This window comes from Lynx canadensis, chromosome B1 (genome assembly GCF_007474595.2).
Source record: "Lynx canadensis isolate LIC74 chromosome B1, mLynCan4.pri.v2, whole genome shotgun sequence".
NCBI lineage: Eukaryota > Metazoa > Chordata > Mammalia > Carnivora > Felidae > Lynx > Lynx canadensis.
Genome location: NC_044306.2, coordinates 120,121,901 through 120,144,600, shown reverse-complemented (window position 1 = coordinate 120,144,600; position 22,700 = coordinate 120,121,901). Strand labels below are relative to the sequence as shown.

At 39.1% G+C, this 22,700-nt stretch overlaps 1 protein-coding gene across 2 annotated transcripts in view; it reads left to right on the top strand.

Moving 5' to 3' along the window:
* Positions 1-22,700, top strand: part of NFKB1 (nuclear factor kappa B subunit 1) — a 118,180-nt gene that overhangs the window by 74,341 nt on the left and 21,139 nt on the right. For both annotated transcript variants that reach the window (XM_030313352.1, XM_030313351.1), the window contains exons 7-14: positions 2,374-2,537; positions 4,576-4,734; positions 6,634-6,738; positions 9,197-9,288; positions 11,398-11,536; positions 18,733-18,876; positions 20,227-20,316; positions 22,052-22,237. In XM_030313352.1, coding sequence (XP_030169212.1) covers positions 2,374-2,537; positions 4,576-4,734; positions 6,634-6,738; positions 9,197-9,288; positions 11,398-11,536; positions 18,733-18,876; positions 20,227-20,316; positions 22,052-22,237 — 1,079 coding nt within the window. The remainder of the gene's footprint in view (positions 1-2,373; positions 2,538-4,575; positions 4,735-6,633; positions 6,739-9,196; positions 9,289-11,397; positions 11,537-18,732; positions 18,877-20,226; positions 20,317-22,051; positions 22,238-22,700) is intronic.

The window sequence follows — 22,700 nt, the reverse complement described above, 5'->3', positions numbered from 1 at the left end:
ATCTGGTCTCTGTTACTCCCATCATTATCTGAAACAGAAGACTGGCTTCTATATTGTTCCATTTATTACCAGAGTAAATAAGTTATTCACATAAGGATGATGCCTTTTTCACGGGGATTAGTTAAATAATGTGCATGAAAATCACTTTATATGTGGTAAAGTGTAACAGATGTTTGCCAGTGTCATTACCTATATGGAGGTACATGTTGTATATAGGAGTCCAGCCTAAAAAGCCAAAAGATGGAGGTGTTGTTTCTATTAAAAAACTACCTGTGCCTCCAGGCATGTCATCATGTCCCATTGCACCTTTTCTGTGCTGTGCTAATTCATGCATTCATTTATTCAACAGACACGTGTTAGACACCCATATGTCAGGCACTCTTTTAGGCACCAGAGATCTCTGCCCTCAGGAGTTTATATTCTTTTGGTCTGTTTTCTTCTCTGTGTGTCTCAGCTATTCTACTTTTTCTTTTTTAGTATAATTGACACACAATGTTTACATTAGTCCCAGGTGCACGGCATAGCGATTTAATAAATTTATACATTATGCCACGATCATGTCCTACTTTTTTCTATCACTGTCTGGACACGTGTCACCTTCTATATTTTCTTCGCCTAGTTCATCTGGTCTTCCCACACCATCTTAGTCCTTATTATCTTAGACTATCTTTGTCTTTGTTTCATCTAGTCCAGTTGTTACAATATTTCTGTCTTTCCCTTACTAATCTTTTTTCTTTCTTTCTGAATAAAAGCCAGAGCAAAAGAAAAGTCTTTGCAAAAGCTTACAAGGCTTTAAAAGATCTGTGCCCCCACTTTGCTCTTTGAACTTTTCTTTTTGTTTTTAAATGTTTATTTATTTATTTTGAGAAAAAGAGAGAGATCGGGAGATGGGCAAAGAGAGAGGGGGGGGAGAGAGAATCCCAAGCAGGCTCTGCGCTGAGCATGAGCCCAACATAGGGCTCGATCTCCCGACCATGAGATCGTGACCTGAGCCAGAATCAAGAGTTGGATGCTTAACTGACTGAGCCGCACAGGCTCGCCGGCTCTTTTAACTTTTCACTTACTACTGGCCTCTTGCTGATTTTCCTCCAGCAGCATTGGCCTCCTTGCTATTGTCTTCCGAAAACACCAGTCATGGTCCTCCCTCGGGGTCTTTGAACTTGTTACTCCTTCCACCTTGAATACTTTTCTTCCGTATATCCACATCTTTTCCCTCACCTTCTTTCAGTCATTGCTTACTTGTCATCATTTCAGTGACACCCTCTCTGGCCTATCCCTACTTTAAAGCATCATGTCTTCTAAGTGTACCTTTCCTTTTCTCTGTTCCCACCTTATTTATTTATTTTATTTATTTATTTCTTGGTACTCTTAATGCCTTCTCAATTATACCGTAAAATTTGCTTCTCTATTTGTTTCTTCTTTCTGGTTACACTAGCACATAAATTCTATGGAAGGAGGGATTCCTGAGTGCTGACAAAAGCATCCAGGACACTGCCTGGCACTAATAAGGAGCTGAACAAATATTTGTTGAATGAATGGGTCTCCTTGGTAAAGTACTTTTTTGTTTGTTGTATTATGTTTATTGAATATACTTTTTTGTTTCATGAACTTTAAAAATTAGTGGCTGGAGTATTTTATATAATTTCTCCAAAATCCCTTAAATTGCTTTATTTAGCTTATTAAAATGTTTTGTTCTATAGGTATGTAGGCTTCATGAGATAAAAGTGCTCCATCCTGAAAACATGGAGAATTCGATGGCATTCTAGTGGTAATAATTCCAGTCTCACAGATCACCCAACAGAAGATGGGACTCCATGTAGACTTTAAATCCTATCCAGAAAGCCAAAGATGAGCCAAAAGAAAAAAATTCTTTGAGTTATAATATTATTCTTATTCTTTAAAAAAATTTTAGATAAGTTAGTACAGTATTCAGAATTTAAAAAAAAATTTAAACAACTGTCCTAGAAAATAGTTTAAAATGAGTCTAGGTAAAACTTCCTTAGTAGTGTATATGTATATGTATGTACACACACACACACACACACACACACATACCCTACTCGCTTAATCATCATTTGAAAATCTAATAAACTCTGAAAACCAAAAGATTTTGCTGAGTTCACCACAGACTCATTTGGTGGCAAAACCCAATCTGACCCGATGTGTGGTGGTTTATAGTCTTTATTATTCCTTGGTAAGTCTACTCTATATGTTTCACTGTAGAAATAGTAATGTGTTTGATTACAGTGTGGGCTCCAGTGATTGAGGCCTGTGTGTTTTTTAAAAGCCATTTTGCTAAAGTGAAACCAGACTCTAGTCATTGACTGCCTAACTTTTAGTGCTTGTTGTGGCTGTTTCTGCCTTTTTCTCCAGCTTTGCAAACTTAGGTATACTTCATGTGACAAAGAAAAAAGTATTTGAAACACTGGAAGCACGAATGACAGAGGCATGTACAAAGGGCTACAATCCCGGACTTCTGGTACATCCTGATCTTGCCTATTTGCAAGCAGAAGGCGGAGGAGACCGGCAGCTCACAGGTGAGTGCCATGCCACCAACCTTGATCCTTCAAGATCAGGCTCTCCTTGGCTTGTGTGTAGACCAGGTGCTCCTCTGTGTGCCTCATGTTTCTCCTTCTCCCAGACTTTAGTGCCCCCCACCACCACCACCACACCTTCCCTGCTCAGAAACCTTTTGATGGCATCCTGCTATTTTCTAGAATAAAATTTGTATCTCCCTAGCTTGGTACACAACGCTCTCAGTCTGGCCCCAGCCACCTTTCCAGATTCATCTCCAATTCCATCATGTACCCACCTCTCCCCATCACTACCCCCCCCCCCGATACCTGATGCATATTCATACCTCTGTAGGTACCTACCTAAAACATCCCACCCTGCCCTTTCCAGCCTGTCAAACCCAGTTCATAGTTCAACACTTAGTTCAAAGAACACCTCTTCTTCTGCCTTCCCCCGCTCACCTTATGGTAAGGAATCTCTTTGGGCTCTTCAGGCACATCATAAACTATTCTCTTTCTCATACAAATGCTATGATTTTATATTTTCCTGCTTTTACCTGTATTTTTCTCTTTCAACTCCAATCCTTGTCCTACCACATGTACAAAAGTGTCTGCTTTTAAACCTTGCCCATTGGTCTGGTAATCCTGTGATCACCTCCTACTCCGGCAACCCCAAATCGATCACTGTTTTTCCACTGAACATGTTCTGACATCCAGACCCAAAACCTTCCCATCACCTCTGAACCCTTCTTGCCTGTGTTGCATCTCTAGTCTGTGGCCCTGCTCTTCCGTACTCTCTTGCACTCTCCACTCCTCACTCCATTTTCCTTGCTCTGCTTCTGTCCCTCCCCACTTGTGATCCAGTGTATACCCTGTGACCAGCCTACACCTCACCACCGCTCAGTATTGCCCTGCTGCCTACAAAATCCCAATTCTGTAAGTTGGCCCCAGTCTGCATTTCCAACTGTTTCCCACTGCATACCTTCTTGTCAAACTGAGTTATTCCACAGAGGCACCATGATTTCTCACTTCCTCACCATGGTACATTCTTTCTATTCTTGCTGCTCCCTCTTCCTGGAATGCCTTCCTTTACTCTCTTCATGAGTTCAAGTTGTACCATCCCTTCAAGATTTAGAACATACATCTCCTCTGTTCCAAAGCCTCTGTATGCTCCCCTCCTTTGCAATTCCATACCTCTTCATCTGTAGCTCTTTTATAGTACTCACCACTTGAATTATCACCCCTGATGATGTAGTAAGTTAAATATGACTATATCCATCAGCACAAAAGCTCCACCAGGAGACAAAGGAGGAGTCAAATGCAGTTGAGTCATTCACTTTCTCCAGAAGCACTTTTTGAGTACCTGCTTTGTGCCAGGCACTGTGCTGGGCACTGTGGAATGAACGTAGTCCCTGTGCTCACAGAGCTTTTGGAATACTTAATTTTCACAGCTTGCAATACAACTGATGTGTAATCAGCTTGTTGCATTCCATTATGTCACATCTTTTCTGTCTTTAACTATAATTGTAGGGAGAAAAAGGAGAGGTCAGGGGAAGATAAGAAAGAGGAGGGGCAATTTAGGGGCACCTGGGTGGCTCTGTCCAAGTGTCCAACTCTTGATTTCGGCTCAGGTCATGATCTCACAGTTCATGAGATCTGAGCCCTGCCTCGGGCTCTGTGCTGACAGCGCGGAGCCTGCTTGGGATTCTCCCTCTCCCTCTCAGTGCCCCTCCCCTGCTTGTGCTCTCGCTGTCTCTCTCCCTCTCTCTCAAAAATAAATGAACTTAAAAAAAAAGAAGAAGAACAGAGGTAATTTGATACACAGAGGACAGTTTTTACTGTAATCCAGAGAAAATCCAGGTCTTCTTTTGATGCCTTTAATATGGGTGATATAAATGAGACAATTTTTTAAATTTTATTAGCAATACAAATACTTGCAAAAGAAAAAATAGAGTTATTTTAACTTCTGTTCTTTATTTGGGCTTTACAAAAGCATCTCATCTAAAATGTGCTCACTTTACTCTTTCCCTGGGTATGAATGCACGGTGCTGTATGGTCCTAGATCGGGAAAAGGAAATCATCCGCCAGGCAGCTCTTCAGCAGACAAAGGAGATGGACCTCAGCGTGGTGCGGCTCATGTTTACAGCTTTTCTCCCAGATAGCACCGGCAGCTTCACAAGGCGCCTGGAACCCGTGGTATCAGATGCCATCTATGACAGCAGTGAGTCCTTGAATTCTAACAGGAGGCAGCTTGGTGTAGCATTAAGCACCGACTTCTAACCCTACCATTGGCAGTTACTAGCTCAAAGTCCCAGGACAAGTAATTTAATCACTCGGAGCCTCACATTTATTGTCTACAAAATGGGAATGCTACATTCTAGCTTAAAAAGTTAATGTCTAGGCACGCCTGGGTAGCTCAGTCAGTTAAGGGTCCGACTCTTGATTTCAGCTCAGGTCATGATCTCCTGGTTTGTGGAATCGAGCCTGTGTCGGGCTCTGCACTAATAGCGAGGAGCTTGCTTAGGATTCTCTCTCTCTCTCTCTCTCTCTCTCTCTGTCTCTCTCAAAAATAAATACACTTGGGGCGCCTGGGTGGCTCAGTCAGTTAAGCGTCTGACTTCAGCTCAGGTCACGCTCTCACGGTCCATGAGTTCGAGCCCCGCGTTGGGCTCTGGGCTGATGGCTCAGAGCCTGGAGCCTGCTTCTGATTCTGTGTCTCCCTCTCTCTCTGCCCCTCCCCCGTTCATGCTCTGTCTCTCTCTGTCTCACAAATAAATAAAAACGGTAAAAAATAAATAAATAAATAAATAAATAAATAAATAAACAAACTTAAAAAAAAAGTTGATGTCTAGATTAGAAGTGAATGCTATGAGGTGCCCAATAAATATGGTTACCCTTCCTCACATGTGCATGTTGGTCTCTTACATGCCATTTCACAATGGCAAATCTTTTATTATTTATGAATTCCTATACTGTTGGTACTCTCAGATAGAAAAATATCTCAATATTTTTCACTGAGGCTCTAAAGGGATGTCAATAAAAACAACTGTTATTCTAGTCCATCTTCATTCTTACATAGTACAGCTTTTATCAAGATAGGAAGGTTAGCTGAATGAGTAGCATAGATAGTACATGGCTTCAAAATTCTAGAACTTTTTAAAAAAGTTTTACAATGGTCTTCAGCATTTACCATGCAGATTTCTTGTTTGCTATGTACAGGATTTATTGAGCAAATATTTCAAAAGAGCCTGCAAGCATGATATTGAGGCTCACTGAAAGTTTATAGAGTTTGGTCTAAGTAGAAAACTCCATGCCTCTAGTACAACAGCTAACTGATTTCTCTAATTTCAACAAGTTTGAAGGGAAGTGAAAGAGTTATAATATGATGTAGACTTGTATACTAAAGATCACCTTAAATGCAGCTGTGGGAGCAAAAAAAAAAAAAAAAAAGGAAGCTTTGTACTATTTCCACAAGAAACTTTTGCCCCTAACCACACAGAATTCTAATTTAGTCTGGGGAAAAGAAATATTACAGCTCCATTTTTCTTTTCTGTAAAATAAAGATGTATAAATAATTTAAGAAAATTGTGCTTTTTCTACATTTTTAAGACTCTTATAAATAGTATATCGGTATCATGGAAATAATTGAAGGTCTTGACCCAAATGAAATTCCACGAATCCATTGGTTTGGAACTTCCTGAAACATCAGAAAAACTCTTTCTCTTTCTGTATGAATCTTTCTTACTGTGTTAGTAGAAGAAACAAACACTGTTCTTTCTGCCCCATCTGTTTGAGTGGTAATGAATGATCCATGCTCAAGAAGTGAAGACTTCTGAAGACTTGCGAAGGTTTTTTTTGTTTTATTTGTATCCTTGTTAAAGCGATATGAGTGAAAGCATCTATTTGTTTTTTTAATTAAAGTATAATTAACATACAGTGTTATATTAGTTTAGCATGTACAACATATTGATTAAACAATTCTGTATATTAATGCTCGTCACAATAAACTATTTAAACTTTCTTTTGGTTAATGTGTGCTAAGAGCAGGATTCCCCATAAGAGACTGGCTTGTGAAGCTGAGGATAAACCATGATGTTTGTTGTTTTTCTCCTGTGGACAGAAGCCCCCAATGCGTCCAACTTGAAAATTGTAAGAATGGACAGGACAGCTGGATGTGTAACTGGAGGGGAAGAAATTTACCTTCTCTGTGACAAGGTTCAGAAAGGTAAATATATGCTCCAGTCTCAAGGTGTGAAATGTAATTCTGAGTGTGTCTGTGAGTCCCTTTTTGACAGTAAATCCCATAATATCCCTCTTCTGCCATAGAACTCCTTTAGAAAATTTACACATTTCACCCCTTCCAAATATGTCTGTGTTTTTTTTAACCCAACTAATTCATTTAAAAAATTTTAATAGTAGTGGGACACCTGGTTGGTTCAGTTGGTTAAGTGTCTGACTCCTGATTTTCGGTCAGGTCATGATCTCCTGGTTCATGTGTTCGAGCTCCACATTGGGCTCGGGATTTTCTCTCTCCCTCTCTCTCTGCCCCTCCCTACTCATGCTTGCTCTCTTTCTCAAAACCAATAAATAAACATTAAAAAGATTTTTTTTTCAATAGAAGTAAAGAGAATTAAGAAAATAATGGCAATTGTAATCAGTGACATTTAAGTGTTTCTGTACTTTAAATTTTGCTATCTGAACTTAGTTAAACTAAAATAAATGAGTAATAATAGTTGATGCTTCACACTCACACACACACACACACACACACACACACACACACACACATGCACATGGACACAGAATAAATAATGCTTTACATAGTATAAAATTGTTTCTTTTGTTTATCTTGCACGGTTTTGTTGCAACACTGAGAAGCTGAGAGAGCTTCTCCAGATACTTTCATGTGACACTCTGATGTCATTAAGAAAAAGAAAGAGAATAGGAACCGTGGGGAAATTCTCAGAGCATGTGTCTCAGAATTTTCACTTTCAGAAAACATTCTTGGCATTTACCTTTCATTAGCTATGATACAAGATATATAAATTAGCAAAAGCTGAAGGAGATTGTGTTATTTTCTCAAACAACTCATTTTTAAAATGCAGTGATAGAATGTATAGTGTAATAAAGATCTACTCACTACAAGATGATGAGCATTTTCAAAGTAAGGAGTGCGTAACCAAAAATATAGCTCCTAAATAAAAGAATGATGACTTTAAAAAAAGAAAATTCTCATTTGAGGCAAATGGCCTGAGGTTAAAAAGTCAGAAAAAATGGGATCAGATTGTAAGGTAAAGGCGTATATCTTTATCCAAAAAATGTTTACACTTTCTGTGCATATCCTGGTATTAGTCTTTTAACCCATTGTATCCAAGTAATATGCATTTCCAAATTCTTGGTGTGCAGTGAGTAAACACAATCTGAGTACCTTTATTTGTAAATGTGATTCTTAATCATTATCATTACATTACATCTCTTATTAAAAGAAGTGTTATAGCTGCCTGACTTAAAGCATCTTAGTAACTAGATTTAAGGGAGTCCTACCTGAAAGAAAGGGAATCAACCAGGAGATAGTGAGATGTTTTATCCACCTCCAACCCCAACATTTCTAAAATTCTGTGGGTGTTTTTGGTTTTGTTTTTTTGTTTTTTCGTTTGAGAGAGAGAGAGAGTATGAGCAGTGAAAGGACAGAAGGAGAAGGAGAGAGAGAGAATCCTAAGCAGGCTCCACGCCCAGGCTCACAAGACCATGAGATCATGACCTGAACCAAAATCAAGAGTTGGATGCTTAACTGACTGAGCCACCTGGGCATCCCTAAAATTCTATTTAAATAGAAATATGAACTTAGTTTTCATAAGTCAGTAGTGCAGTCCCTCCTATAAAATGGGAAGTGAATCCAGAGAGATGTCAATCTGAGTTATATTGTCATATTTCTGCAGAAGTAGAGTCCATGATGCAAGTGTGAAATTTAGGCAGTCTAATCCAAAGGGACTTGACCAATATAATATTTGTAACAACTTCTCAATGTGGACTTATAAAGTATTATAGGGAAGCAGGATAGCAGAATGATCATGAGCCTGGATGGAGTCTGTGTTCAAATTCTGGCTTCTCCATTTACTAGCTGTTCAGCCTTGGATGAATTACTTAATCTCTTTGCACTCCAGTTTCTCTTCTGCAAAATGAGGATATTAATAGTACACCTGCATTTCAAAGTTATTGTGGGGGTTAAGTCAGTTAATGTATACATATAATTCACTTAAATTAGTGCTTGCCATGCAGTTAACTTCATGTAAGTTAAATATTATTATGTAGATCTATATCGAGTTTGAACCACCTTTTGGGGTTCTGATATTCCTCAATATCCTTCATGTTCCTCAGGAATGATTTGGGTTAGTGATGGAGAAGTGAGAAAGGCAAAGACTGATTAAGAGAAAAGTCAGACTGAATGGGTAAATCTAGTATTCTCTCAATGTAAATGAAACTCAGGGTCCATTACTGTGGTAACTAATAAAGAAAATTTCAGTAATTTTGAAAATTTCAAATGATTTAAAAGTCTATTTCTTAGTAACTACTTTTTTAAATGTTTAAGTACATTGTAGGTAAAATCTTGAACCAGCTGAAAGTTTAGCATGTTGTGAAATATTATTATGTGAAATTAAACACCTGAATGTGACTGTTTGCAGATGACATCCAAATTCGATTTTATGAAGAGGAGGAAAATGGTGGAATCTGGGAAGGATTTGGAGATTTTTCTCCCACAGATGTTCATAGACAAGTAAGTGGATGATGATAATGCTGATGATGATGATTTTGCATTTTCTGTCTCATTGAAATTCAGTACTTAATTTCCATATATGAAAAAGGAAAAATCATACTTATTTAACTTTCATAAAAGAGTACTATTTTTAAGACTCTTGCAGGTCTTCCAGAAAAGTCACCTACCATAGAATTATGAGCAAAGCCTTAGTCCATTGGCTCTGAAACCATGTCAAGACATTTCATTTGGGTGTCTGATCACCTAACCATTAAGGCAGTGGCCCTTGGGTCTGTTAGTGGAAATATTTTAAGTTTTTGTATTAGACTGCTCAGACTGCCATGACAAAATACCATAGATTAGGTGTATTAAACAACAGAAATTTATTTCATCACAAGGCCCAACAGGGTTGGTTATTGGTTTAAAGCTCTCTCCTCCTGGCTTGCAGACAGCTGTCTCTGGCTCTGTCCCCACATGACAGAAAGAGAGAGAGAGAGAGAGAGAGAGAGAGAGAGAGAGAGTAAGCTCTCTGGTGTCTCTTCCTATAGGAACACTAATCCTATCCAATCACAACCCAACCCTCATGATCTCATTTAACATTAATTATTCCCATAAAAGCCATTTCCCCAAATAACGCCACAGTAGAGGTTAAGGCTTCAAAATACGAGTTCTGAGGGAACACAATCAGTCCATTACGGTGTTCTACCAGAGTAATTATGACAACACTTTTGAAAAGGTTTTCTAATGAAAAGTATTGAAAGGAAGAGTCTTCTACTATAGGCTGATATCATCATGATAAATCAAGATTTCCCAGTGACAACTGAGTGTATGACTAAGAGATAGAAATGCTATATCCCCGTCTCCATCACTCTGAGTGATTGAAAAATACTATTTTCACACACACAAAATTGGAAACAATCCAAAAGTCCACCAATAAGTAGCCAGTAAATAAATTATGGTGTGTCTGTGTGATGAACTATTATGCAGTTATTAAAGAGAATGTGTAATCTCTGAACATGGAAAAAACCTCAAACATACAACATTAAAAATTTTTTAAAGATATAAAACCAAACGATGTCAGAAAGATTGAATGTTCACGTTTGCATATGCATAAGGAAACTATGGAAGAATGCAAAAAGAATTAATAATTTCACTGTGTTTACCTCTGGGGACAGGCACACCGTGGGGACCACCTAGATGGGGGACGGGAGTTGGCAAGGAGAATTTTCACTATATGCCATTGTATACCTTTCTGTATTTTACAAAGTCTTGAACCTTGTGAATACACCACATAGTGAAAAAAAAAAAAAACAAACAAGAAACTGTAAAAATGCCTAACTATTGTGGCACTGACAGAAATTAATGAAGAGGTTGTCTTAGAGGTGTTACAGAATGCCCTCTATCCCTAGAGCGTTGGCCATCCTCCCTTCAAAATACACGGACCCTGTTAGGATGTCTCTGCAGGATTTAGCTTCCTCTTCTCATCAGCCAACCTGTGGGCTCATTGTAGTAGCACATTTTCACTCTCTCTTTCGACAACCAGTCTTTCTGATGTTGCCTTGTAAATAATTTTGGAGCACTTTAAGGCTGATTTAGAAGAGAAGAAGGAGGTGTGTGCAATGCATTTTACTCATATGATTATTTTCAACTGGAAGGCATTTAAAATATTAGACAAATAAAAATAAAGATTTGCAAAATATTAGCATAGTCTCATTTAAAATTTTTTTTTAACGTTTTATTTTATTTTTGAGACAGAGAGAGACAGAGCATGAATGGGGGAGGGGCAGAGAGAGAGGGAGACACAGAATCGGAAGCAGACTCCAGGCTCTGAGCCATCAGCCCAGAGCCCGACGCGGGGCTCGCACTCACGGACCGCGAGATCGTGACCTGGGCTGAAGTCGGACACCTAACCGACTGAGCCACCCAGGCGCCCCTAGCATAGTCTCATTTTAATTCACAGTGGCAATTTAATCACAATGTATGGGTATAGAATTCTGAGTTTGTAACTTTCTCTAGGATGCTGTATTTTTTAGTTTAATTAAACATAATTATTAATACGTTTAATGAGTAGCATTGCTGGAAAAACAAAATGTAGGCCTACCCTAATGTTTGGGTCTTTGTATCCTGCAGTTTGCCATCGTCTTCAAAACGCCAAAGTACAAAGATGTCAACATCACAAAACCGGCTTCCGTATTTGTCCAACTTCGGAGGAAATCTGATTTGGAAACTAGCGAACCCAAACCTTTTCTCTACTACCCTGAAATCAAAGGTAATTGGGTTACTTACATTCTTGTGACTGTTCCCATAAAAGGACAATGCTGATTAGAAGAGATTAGTTGTTCACTTCCTTTGAATGGCTTCCTAGGAACTTGCCCCTGGGCCCATGGTACTTATTTTTAGAGAAGAGAGAAGTAATACACTATTTTGGGGTCATGGAATTGAGTCCAGCCTTTCAAAATAATCTTATTTTTACCAAGCTTATATGAGATTTAGACAGTTGAGAATTTGTCTTTGAATCTGAGAATCTGTCATTTATTGAGGATCTCGGGGTTTGGGCAGTTGAGATGGACCTTATGATAAGGCTTGCTGTTCAAGAGATTCAGCCCCTCCATCATCTGGCCTCAGGCGATAAAACAGGATACTCAGCCACCATGCAGTGCAGAACCATAAAAATGAATAAAGCACCATTCTTTTCCTCACAAAAGATACCCTGAGAAGGGGAGATAGTCTCCTTACATATTTATAATGTGATTTATGATTTTGATAAGCTCCAAAAGGGAAGTATCTACAAACACCTATGAGAATGCCAAAGAGAGAGGACCCTTAATTCTATAGAAGCCACCAAGAAGTAGGCTTCTTCAAGGTCCTTCAACCTGGGGGTGTATTTCAATAGTTAGGTGAGAAACAAGGAAAGAAAGTGTTTCCTAGGCTTGGAAACTTGAGGAGCTGAACAATTAATGTTAGTTCAGAGAGAAGTGAGCCTTTTGGGCATGGAGATGGACCACTGAAGACCAAGACAGGTAAGGAAGGCCAAGGCCAGGCTCAGAAGTGCTGTGATTGGCAGCTGAAGAATTCTGATTGATCTGGATAAGGGAATTACCAGGCCTATTTGGGTTTGGAATGATGGCTCTGACTTCCTTATATGGACACTGAGGGAACTGTCTGAGCAGCAGATGAAGACTCCGAAGAGTAATGCAAGAATCCAAGTGAGAAATGGGGAGGTTCCTAAAGGTATTAGTGTAAGGAATGCAAGGAGACAGTGGCGTTAAGCCCCAGATGCTGGTTGAGGTAGGAGGTGAAGGAGAAATTCAGGAGTCATAGATGGTTCTAGGAATCCCAGCCTAGGAAGGTTGTTACGTGGTTGAGTTGGTGAAAGAATCCAGGGAGCAAAAGTACGTTTGAGTGGACAGAGAGGGAGCTCAGTTTAAAACATGTTGCATTTTTGGTTCCTCTGGCAAATTCCTAATAAGCCAATCAAAAGGCAGGACTGGAACTCAACAGGGCAGGGTGGGAAATTCAGCATTGAGTGTATTTAATAGGCCCCTAAATGGGAAAATTGCTCAAAGATATTTCTTAACCTGGAGTCCACTGACCCCAAGAGGTCCAAGGATAGAAATGGATTTTAATATAATCAGCTTTTTTTGTAATTTTACATATTGATAGGTATGATTCTAAGGAAAGATCCATAACACTTCACAAGACTGGAAAAGGGGTTATGGCACAAACAAAATCAGAAACCCATGGATTAGAGGGAAGTGAGACCATAGTGGGAGGTCAATGAAATGATCGTCACAGAGCACCCAGGTCCTGGCTGATGTCTGAAGCCACAAAGGTGCTGCAGTGATGATCCACATGAGTGTTGGATCCTGTGGTAGCAACACGTGATGTGTGATCCTTGAAGAGGGCTTCTTTGCCTGTAACTCATGTTGTGGTGGGAGCATTTAGAAGATGATTCCATGAGTTCTTGTTTCTTCTCAGAGATCGTGACCTGTTTACTGATGGTCCCGATTCACAGCATTCCATTACTGTGATGTGAAAACATTATCAACAAAAGAGCCTTTTTCCCCCCAGTCCACATAAGATTTCATGCAAAATCCCAGTGCATACACCTGACAGGCTCTGGTTAAAGTGGAAGTGGAGAGGGTTGCCTGGGTGGCTCGGTTGGTTGAGCGTCTGACTCTCAATTTCAGTTCAGGTCATGGTCTCACAGTTCATGAGTCCGAGCCCCATGTCAGGCTTTGTGCTGGCAGCTTGGAGGCTGCTTGGGATTCTCTCTCTCCCTCTGTCTCTGCCCCTTCTCCACTTGCTCTCTCTCTCTTACTCTCTTTCTCTCTCAAAATAAAGAAAAAGCATTAACAAAATTAAATAAATAAATAAATAAATAAATAAATAAATAAATAACTACAGTGGAGGCGGGGAGCCAGCCCACCTGCCCTCACTTCCCCACCCAGCGACAACCTGCGGTCTTCCAAATGCTTCAGTCTGCATAAAGATGAAAATCACTGCTTTTGATTAAACACTCTTTTTTAAATAGACACAGGAGAGAAATTTTTGGACTTTCTGAGGGAAAAAATTAATTTCTTCTCCTAAAATATGTCTTAACATAAAGTCCATTTTTTTCAACACAGAGAATTATGTTTAAAAAGGATACCCAGATTACCTACACATGTATGCATCGAGAAACATTCAAAGCTGAGCTTGGTTTCTAGGCTGCCAGTCTACCTTTTCCAGTGGTATTTGTCCATCAAAAGAGTGAGACACAGCAAGGGCATGTTCAGGTGTTCATTCATAATAGGATCTGTCAGATGCTCAGGTTAGAGAATGGGGTCTCCTGAAAGTTCAAATTCCTACCTGTATGCTTCAAGCGCCTCCAGGCTGTCATTGACTAAAAGCTCCATGTAATACAAACAAATAAGAAGAATCATCTGGAAAAATAAGAGTTAGAAGTTGAGCTCCACAGAAAGAATGGCCACCATATATTGTGACATATATTTATTCATTGTGAGATTGGAACTGTTTTATTGAAGGTAACAAATTACCTTGGTCAGTAAAACTTTCTGGATTGTAAATCCCAAAATGAAATAATCACAAGGAGGAATAATCACACCAGACATGTAACCAGAAAAGTAGTGGGCCGGGGAGCCTAGGTGACTTAGTCAGTTTAGTATCCAACTCTTGATTTCAGCTCAGGTCATGATCTCACAGTTCATGAGTTCAAGCCCCACATCAGGCTCTGTGCTAACAGCGTGGATCCTGCTTGGTACTCTCCCGCCCCCACCCCTCCCCTGCTCTCTCTCTCACTCTCTCAAAAATAAATATTTTTTAAAAAAGAGAGAGAGAAGTAACAGGCCATTTAATATAAGAGTAAGTGGGGGCACCTGGGTCGCTCAATTGGTTGAGAGACCGACTTCAGCTCAGGTCATGATCTCATAGTTTGTGAGTTCAAGCCCCACGTCGGGCTCTGTGCTGACAGCTCAGAGCCTGGAGCCTGCTTCTGATTCTGTGTCTCCCTCTCTCTCTGCCCCTCCCTCACTCATGCTCTGTATCTCTCTGTCTCAGAAATAAATAAACATTAAAAAAAATTTTTTTTAAATAAGAATATAAGAGTAAGTGTATGAAAATGAATTAAAACTATACAACCCAGGGAATCTTTGTGTACATTTCTCAGAGGTCATTGAACACACCTTCCACTGCCCCAGCCCCTGCAGTCATTCCCTGTGTCAATTTTGTGTAGTTCATTATTTTTATCAGTAAGCAAAATTGTCCTATCAATGAATTTAGGTATCTATTGTCTTCTTCCACCCTCCAATAGGAAGAATATTCTTTAGTTCATAGATTTGGTCTTTCATGTTCATTAGTACATTTCCAACATCTAGAACAGTATATGTCATGTATTTTATTTTGTTTTAAGTAGTCTCAATGCCCATGTAGGGCTTGAACTCACGACTCTGAGATCAAGAGCTGTATGCACTGCCAACCGAACGAGCCAGGCGTCCCTTAGTAGATGTCATATAGGAGATGCTGAGATATATCTGAGAGCTGGCTTTCTTTTTAAGTTTTAATTTTAATTCCATTTAGTTAATACATAGTGCTATATTAGCTTTAGCTGTACAACATAGTGATTCAGTAATTTTATACATTACTCAGTGCTTGTCATGGTAAGTGTACTTTTGATCCCCTTTACCAATTTCACCCATCCCCCACCAGTCTCCTGGTAACCACCAGTTTGTTCTTTATATTTAAGGGTCTGGTTTTTTGTTTGTCTCTTTTTTCTTTGTTCATTTGTTTTGTTTCTTAAATTCCACAAATGAGTGAAATCATATGGTATTTGTCTTTCTCTGACTGACTTGTTTTGCTTAGCATAATACTCTGTAGCTCCATCCATGTCATTGTAAATAGCAAGATCTTATTTTTTTTATGCCACACACACACACAGATATATATATATATCACATTTTCTTTATCCACTCATCAATTGATACACTCTTGAGCTGCTTCCATATCTTGGCTCTTATAATATGGGAGCTGACTTATTGACTGACCAACCAAGTTGCCATCCTTATCCCAAAGGCTGTTAATTTGTTGGGTGCCATCAGGGAGGACATCAGACAAAGAGATATAACATATTCCTTTCATTGTACAGAACCATCTATTCCAGAACTCGACACCTGATATAGTTATTGACCTTGTACCTCATGAAAATGTCATGGAGATGGTTGGGCTTAGGGAAGACAAGTTAAATAATCGAGAGAGGGACAATTGGCAAAGGAAGAAGATAGTTGAGGAACTGCTATATGAACGGCAAAAAAAAGACCATGTGATTTTTCAGTCTGAAAAGGTGGAGAATCAGAAGAAACGGAATCATAATCTTTAAACTATGAAAGGAATGCTTAGGATAGATGCAGACATCTTTACTAGCACACTAGAACCCAAAAAACGCGAATGAGGTACTTTTGAAGGCATACACATATCAAAACGAGGTGGATACTAAAAGTTTATCTACATTTGTGAACTAGACTCTTATCTGCAATCACCAGTTATTAAAGGAAGCAAAGACATTTTGGAGTGTTTCCCAAAGAATGGCAGTCTAATAGAATGGAAAGCTCACTGGCTTTGAATCTCATCTTCACTCTGCCCTGACCTCTGACAAGTCCCTTAATCATCCTAGCTTTTGTTTCCTTTTCTGTAAAAGGAGGGACCACTTAGGTCCCTTCTAGAATAGGTTGATGTTTCATAGTACAACCCATGCTGCCACTGTCAAAGGCAGACCACAGGGATACATGAATATGATGAGACTATCTCCATGTTCAATTCTGGGGAAATTCAGGCTGGTTCTTTTATTTAAAAACTTGTCATAATGAAATATTCTGTATCAGTTTCTTGTCATTGAAATCTTAATGGATGTATAATAGTTAATATTTTTAAAGTGACTGAAAAGTTCCCATTTTACAGTAAAATAAAACCATTGAACATCTCTGTTTTATAAAACAGAAAAAGTACATAGCGAGTACCAAATGATCTCTTTGGTAGAACACGTCAGCAGATAACATGTACTGCTGAAGATGAATAAGTTGTCTGCTTCCCTCTTGTGTTTCATATTTCTAATGAACTAATATTCTATGTGAGATCCCCAGTTTATAGGATGAGTAATAAGTATGACTATTAGTTGGTTATAGTACAACTGATGGAAAATTTTTATAAATCTGTTCAAAACCTTTGAAAAGGAAATTTGTAAAGTTTCTCTACTTTGAGGCCAACCCTTTCTAGTAGAAGCACATGCTCTTCAAAGTTGACCCACATTGGCTTTCTTCCTAACAGGTCTGGACATGATCCATTTTTAAAGGATTATTTTAAGGGTACTTTGCTATCCTACTTTTCCATGTTTCAGTCTTCCAGCTGTGCTCAGGTGACTGCAATAATCAGTAAAAGCATTCTTTTGAGCCCTGAGATGGCTGAAATAACCACAAAATTAGAAATAAGTAGAGATCTTTCTGGACATAAGCAATGGCCAAAACTAACATTGAAGAATTGGAAATAGGACAATTGTTAAGTATCAGGCTGCTGATTGAAAAAAAAAAAGAATACCACATTGCCTGTTTATTTAAACAGAAATTTTACATCACCCTTTCAGTCCAAAAGAGAGAAGGGGGAAAAAAAAATACATGATAGGAAAATGAGAGAAGAGAAAGGGAAACAGAAAGAAGAAACAAGAGCTCAATAATGGACCACAATGGCAGTGGGCTGGGGAGAACAGATAGTGAGAAGCAAAAGAAAAACTACAACGACACGAGGAATGAGGAATGATAGTGTAAATGGCATCTAGACCTGGACAGCCAAAAATCTCAGAGGGCATCACTGTGTTTTAAGTCAAGTCTTTAGACTTTCGGCCTCCTGTATCTCCTCAGTCACCAATGACTACCAATCCCTCTTTCATTGCATTCCTGGGGTCCACCCATTTGTATTATCACGGTGACCACTAAGGAACAGCCCCATTCCCTTCCGTTTGCACTGTCTCTGCCTCTCACTTTGACTCTTTGTTTTGTCCTACACACCAGTGGCAGATGAATCTTCTTAAACTAGCACGCTGTACACATCATCCCCCAGTTCAGAAACATCCAGTGGCCCTCCTGCTTGTAAACCCCTTGGGTTCACAATCCAGGAGCCCGACAGTGTGGTTCCAGTCAGCCCCACTTCTCAAGACTTTCTTATGCTAAACTCTCACTTCAGCTAGACTGATCCATAAGCACACAGTGTGCATTCTCTCCTTCATTATTTTGCCTCTACATCCCATTTCCAGCTCATCCTCCCATTGCCCTCTCCTGATATAAAGTGGATTCTGGAAAGCTTTTCCTGAATTTTCCAGCCCATAGGTACTTCCTGGAAGTTCTCCTTTGACCCCCTGGAACACTGCTTTGCAACCATAAATTTAACATAGAGAGCTTTATGATGCTATCTCTCCCAAGTCTTTCCCCCACAACCTTTCAATTGTATTGGAGGGTTCTTGACAGCAAAGACCTTGTTCATTCTTCTCTTTCTCCTTAGCACTTAGCTCACAGTAGATGCATTACAAATGTTAGTTGGTTGGTAATAGTGGTTTGTATGACCAAATGAAAATGCTCAATATTGTTTTTCTTCTCCGGTATCTCTAGTATCTTAATAATTGATGGGAAGTCTAGTCTTTCGCTAATTTGAATGACACTGGGGACTTCAGAAACTGTTGTTTCTTAACTGTAGAGAGGATTTGGGTGTGTACTGTTCTGTGGTCTCTCTGAGGCTGGTTCTGCGTCTTCATAGCCATTGGAATAAATATAATGCTTCTTGAAATTTGGCATCTCTTCCTCCTTGGGTGATTTCTGTTTCCCTTTAAGATGTTTAAAAATACCATCAGAATCAATATTCTTTCTGTGGCTAGTTGTGGAATTGAATCAGTCTTTTCTCCTTTGGTTTCTCTTCCTTTAACTACAGATAAAGAGGAAGTGCAGAGGAAACGGCAGAAGCTCATGCCTAATTTCTCTGATAGTTTCGGCGGCGGTAGTGGTGCTGGAGCTGGAGGTGGAGGCATGTTTGGCAGTGGCGGTGGAGGAGGGGGTGCCGGAGGTACGGGTCCAGGTACGAATTGAGTCTCCTCTTTCTAAAGCTTTTCCCGTTGGAGAAGCTAGAATTGTCTTTCCCTAGATTTCCCAGATGGTCTGTGGGTTGAGTGGCTGTGACGTTACTGAGTGTGACATAGGAAATTAATTAAAATTTTAATAAGTGTATTTTTTCAAGAAATGCATGTTCATTTGGCAATATGTAGATAATACCAAAAACTCTAAGAAGAAAAACAGTCACTCAAGTTCAGTTATATGAAGAACGTGTCTATTAACGTTTTGGTATATTTTCTTCCTTTCTTCCTCCTTCCCTCCCTTCCTTCCTTCTTTGCTTCTATACTTGTCTTGGTTTTCTTTGGCAACATTAAAAAGATTTCATGTTATATATACTAGCATTGTAGAATATCTGAAGACACATAAAATCCTGCCATCGAAGGTTAACTTCTTCTAATTTTATTCTGTGCAAACGTCACAGTAGATATTTTTTGCATTTTCATGAGTACAGCTACAATCCTCATAATGCATTGTATTTAATCTATTTACCTACGTTAGTTATTTATTATCATAAATGATTGTGTACTTGGAGTCATATATGCTGCTTTTCCCTAATGGGTTAACATAAGCATTTCCTCCGTGGTAATATAAATATTATGTAAGCATAATTTCTTAAGGATCATTTTAATGACTCATATTTCACCAAGTGAATATTCCATAGTATTACTTATTTGAATGCGTTTCCTGTTTTTTATTGTTTTTACTGATCTCCTTTGTCCACGTTGTTTTTCTTTTATTCCAGACTGTTTTTGTAAATTAGATTCTTTGAAGTAAAATTACAATGTCAGAGAGTATGACCTCTAATTTTACGTACGACTTTTTATGCTTCCACCAAAAATGCATGAGCATGCACAGTGTGGTCATGTTTCCTTGAGGACTCGGTAGTTTGTATTTTGTTTGGTTCAGTTTTTCCTGCCAGACATTATTTCAAGGCCCTCTGTGTCAGCAAGTCTGAGTTTGGGTGGTGAGCACTCCCACACAACAGTGGGAGACTTTCTCCAGCGTGAACTCCTCCATGCTGCCCCAGGCCTGGGCATTGTCTGAGTTGCCAAAATGTAAACTTGGTCCGCCAAATGTAAACTTGGTCCGAGTGGAATTCTGACCATCCCATGATCCCCACAATGTGTCTTACTAACTCACAATGGCAGCACCATGTCAGGCACTCTGCCCTCCCACACCAAAGCCTGTGCTCACCTGAGGGAAGGACACCAAACTTTGCTGACTCTTCATAAAACACACACATACACACACACACACACACACACACACACACAAAACCATCATGAGGTTTCATTTGTTTTGCTTGCCATTTCAGGGTATGGCTTCCCCCACTATGGATTCCCTACATACGGTGGAATTACCTTCCATCCTGGAACCACTAAATCTAATGCCGGGATGAAACATGGTAAGTAATACAGTTTTTTTTCCAATAGTGAAAAAAGAATAAAAAATTAAAAGTTTTATATTATTACTCATCACATTGTCATCTTGAAAAAATTTGATAAATGCAGGTAAACTGAGAAGATACTTTTGCATAAAAAAATGTTATTTCCTGTGGCAAATATAAATTCTATTTCCAATCTTATGTTTCTACTTATATATTTACTTCTTAAGTGACATGAACAAGGGGAAGAAAAGAGCATTAAAAAGGGACATATGGAGACACTTGACTAAAAAAGTCACCAAACTTAACTGTCCTCTCCTGTTTTCTTCTCAAATGCTACACTTTTGAAGACATTTTGAGTTTTATAGGGATGGCCTTTCCCCTCAAATGCATCCCTTCATGTGCAGTTGTCACATGCTGTGTTCGTAGCTTGTATTACATGTCCATTCTAGTGTACCCATTGAAGCAATAATACAATAAAGTCTTCCCATGTATTGAATGCCTGTTTGATGTCAGGTGCTATTTCTACATGTTTTAACTGTCATCCTCATGATTGCTCTAAGGAAAATAGTAATGCCTCCATTTTATGGACAGAGGACACCAACGTTCAGAAAGGTTCATTCACTCACTGAAGACACATATCTGTTATTGGCAGAACCTGGATTTGAACCAGCTCTGCTCACAAAACATAGGTGCTTACATAGTACCTGCCAGATAATATGGTCAGACTGGAAAGAGCACAGAAATGGCTTACCAAGTAACTCCCACACTACAGAATGTGACTTGATATTATGTCTTAACAACTTGCTTGGTTAATTAGCATTAGGAAAAAAATAATTCCTGTTTGGGGTGTTTTGAGAGAGAGAGAGAAAGAGAGAGAGAGAGAGAGAGGCTCTAGGCTCAGTGAGGAGCCCCACATGGGGCTCGATCTTTCAACCATGAGATCATGACCTGAGCTGAAATCAAGAGTTGGGTGTTTAACTGACTGAGTTACCCAGGCACCCCATAACTCCTGTTTCTTTTTTTATTGTTATTATATGTTATTTAAAAAAAATTTTTTTAACATTTATTTATTTTTGAGAGACAGAGCATGAGTGGGGGAGGGGCAGAGAGAGGGAGACAGAGAATCTGAAGCAGGCTCCAGGCTCTGAGCTCTCATTGCAGAGCCTAATGCAGGGCTCGAACTCACAAACTGTGTGATCATGACCTGAGCTGAAGTTGGAAGCTTAACTGACTGAGCCACCCACACACCCCATAACTCCTCTGTTTCTATTTAAACTTTAAAAATTCCACTTCCCTACAATTCACAGAAGAGCTTTATTTCGTTTTTCTCCTTTACAAATAAACAGAATGAAATGTAAGTTTTTAAAAGTGTATATGAAATTTTTTTTAAGATCTTGAAAGTTCTTATCACAAAAAAATTGTAACTATGTGTGCTGACTAATGGTAACTCGACTTACTGTGGTGATCATTTGACAATATATACAAATATCAAATCATTATATTGTACACCTGAAACTAATGGAATATGTCACATATAACTCCGTAAAAATGTGTCTTTTAGATGTGAGAGTTTAAAATAGCTCCAAAACAGGTTACCTATGATATGAGTATTTTAAAAGGAATTTCAAATTATTGTTTTTCTTTTCCCTTTGCAGTAAACTTGCCTATCTTTTATCTGACCTTCGCTGAAACAGGGAATTATCACTTAATGGAATTTAGTGAGAAAAATCTGATGTTTCTGCTTTTATCTTAGGAACCATAGACTCCCCATCTAAAAATGACCCTGAGGGTTGCAGCAAGAGTGTGGACAGAGACGCAGTGAACCTCTCTGGGAAAGTAACTGAACCCACAGAACAAGATAAGGAGTCTGGCACTGGAGAAGATGAAGTTACCCTGACGTATACAGTGGGAGTAAAGGAAGAGAATTCTAGGTTTCAGGGTAAGTGAGTACACATGTGATTGCATTGTATTGACTGGTAAGGGGATAGGTTGGTTCCAGGTATAGAAGCTATTGTCAGAAGACCGGTTTATTTTCTGTTAATCTAAAAATGATATATCAATATCTTGTTCGGTGTGCTCTTCAGAGTCCTGTATGCCTCTTGAAAAGCATGTGTCAGAGCATTTAATTCACACTGAAATTTCCATTTTCCCTGTGTTATCTCTGAATAAAGTACCAGAATATGCATATGCATTCTCCAGTCATAATTATGCAGTTTTAGGATATCGTGGGAGATAATCTAATTCATTTCCACCACAGATAATAGAGAAGTTCCCATAACTTCAATAGTCTTCTTCCTCTAGACCGTAGTTGGACCATCACACTGAAGTAGAACTTTGCCTGAAAATGAGAACTTTTCCTTTTACCTTGATTCCCTCTTTGAACAATTAGGATTAAGGGGGAC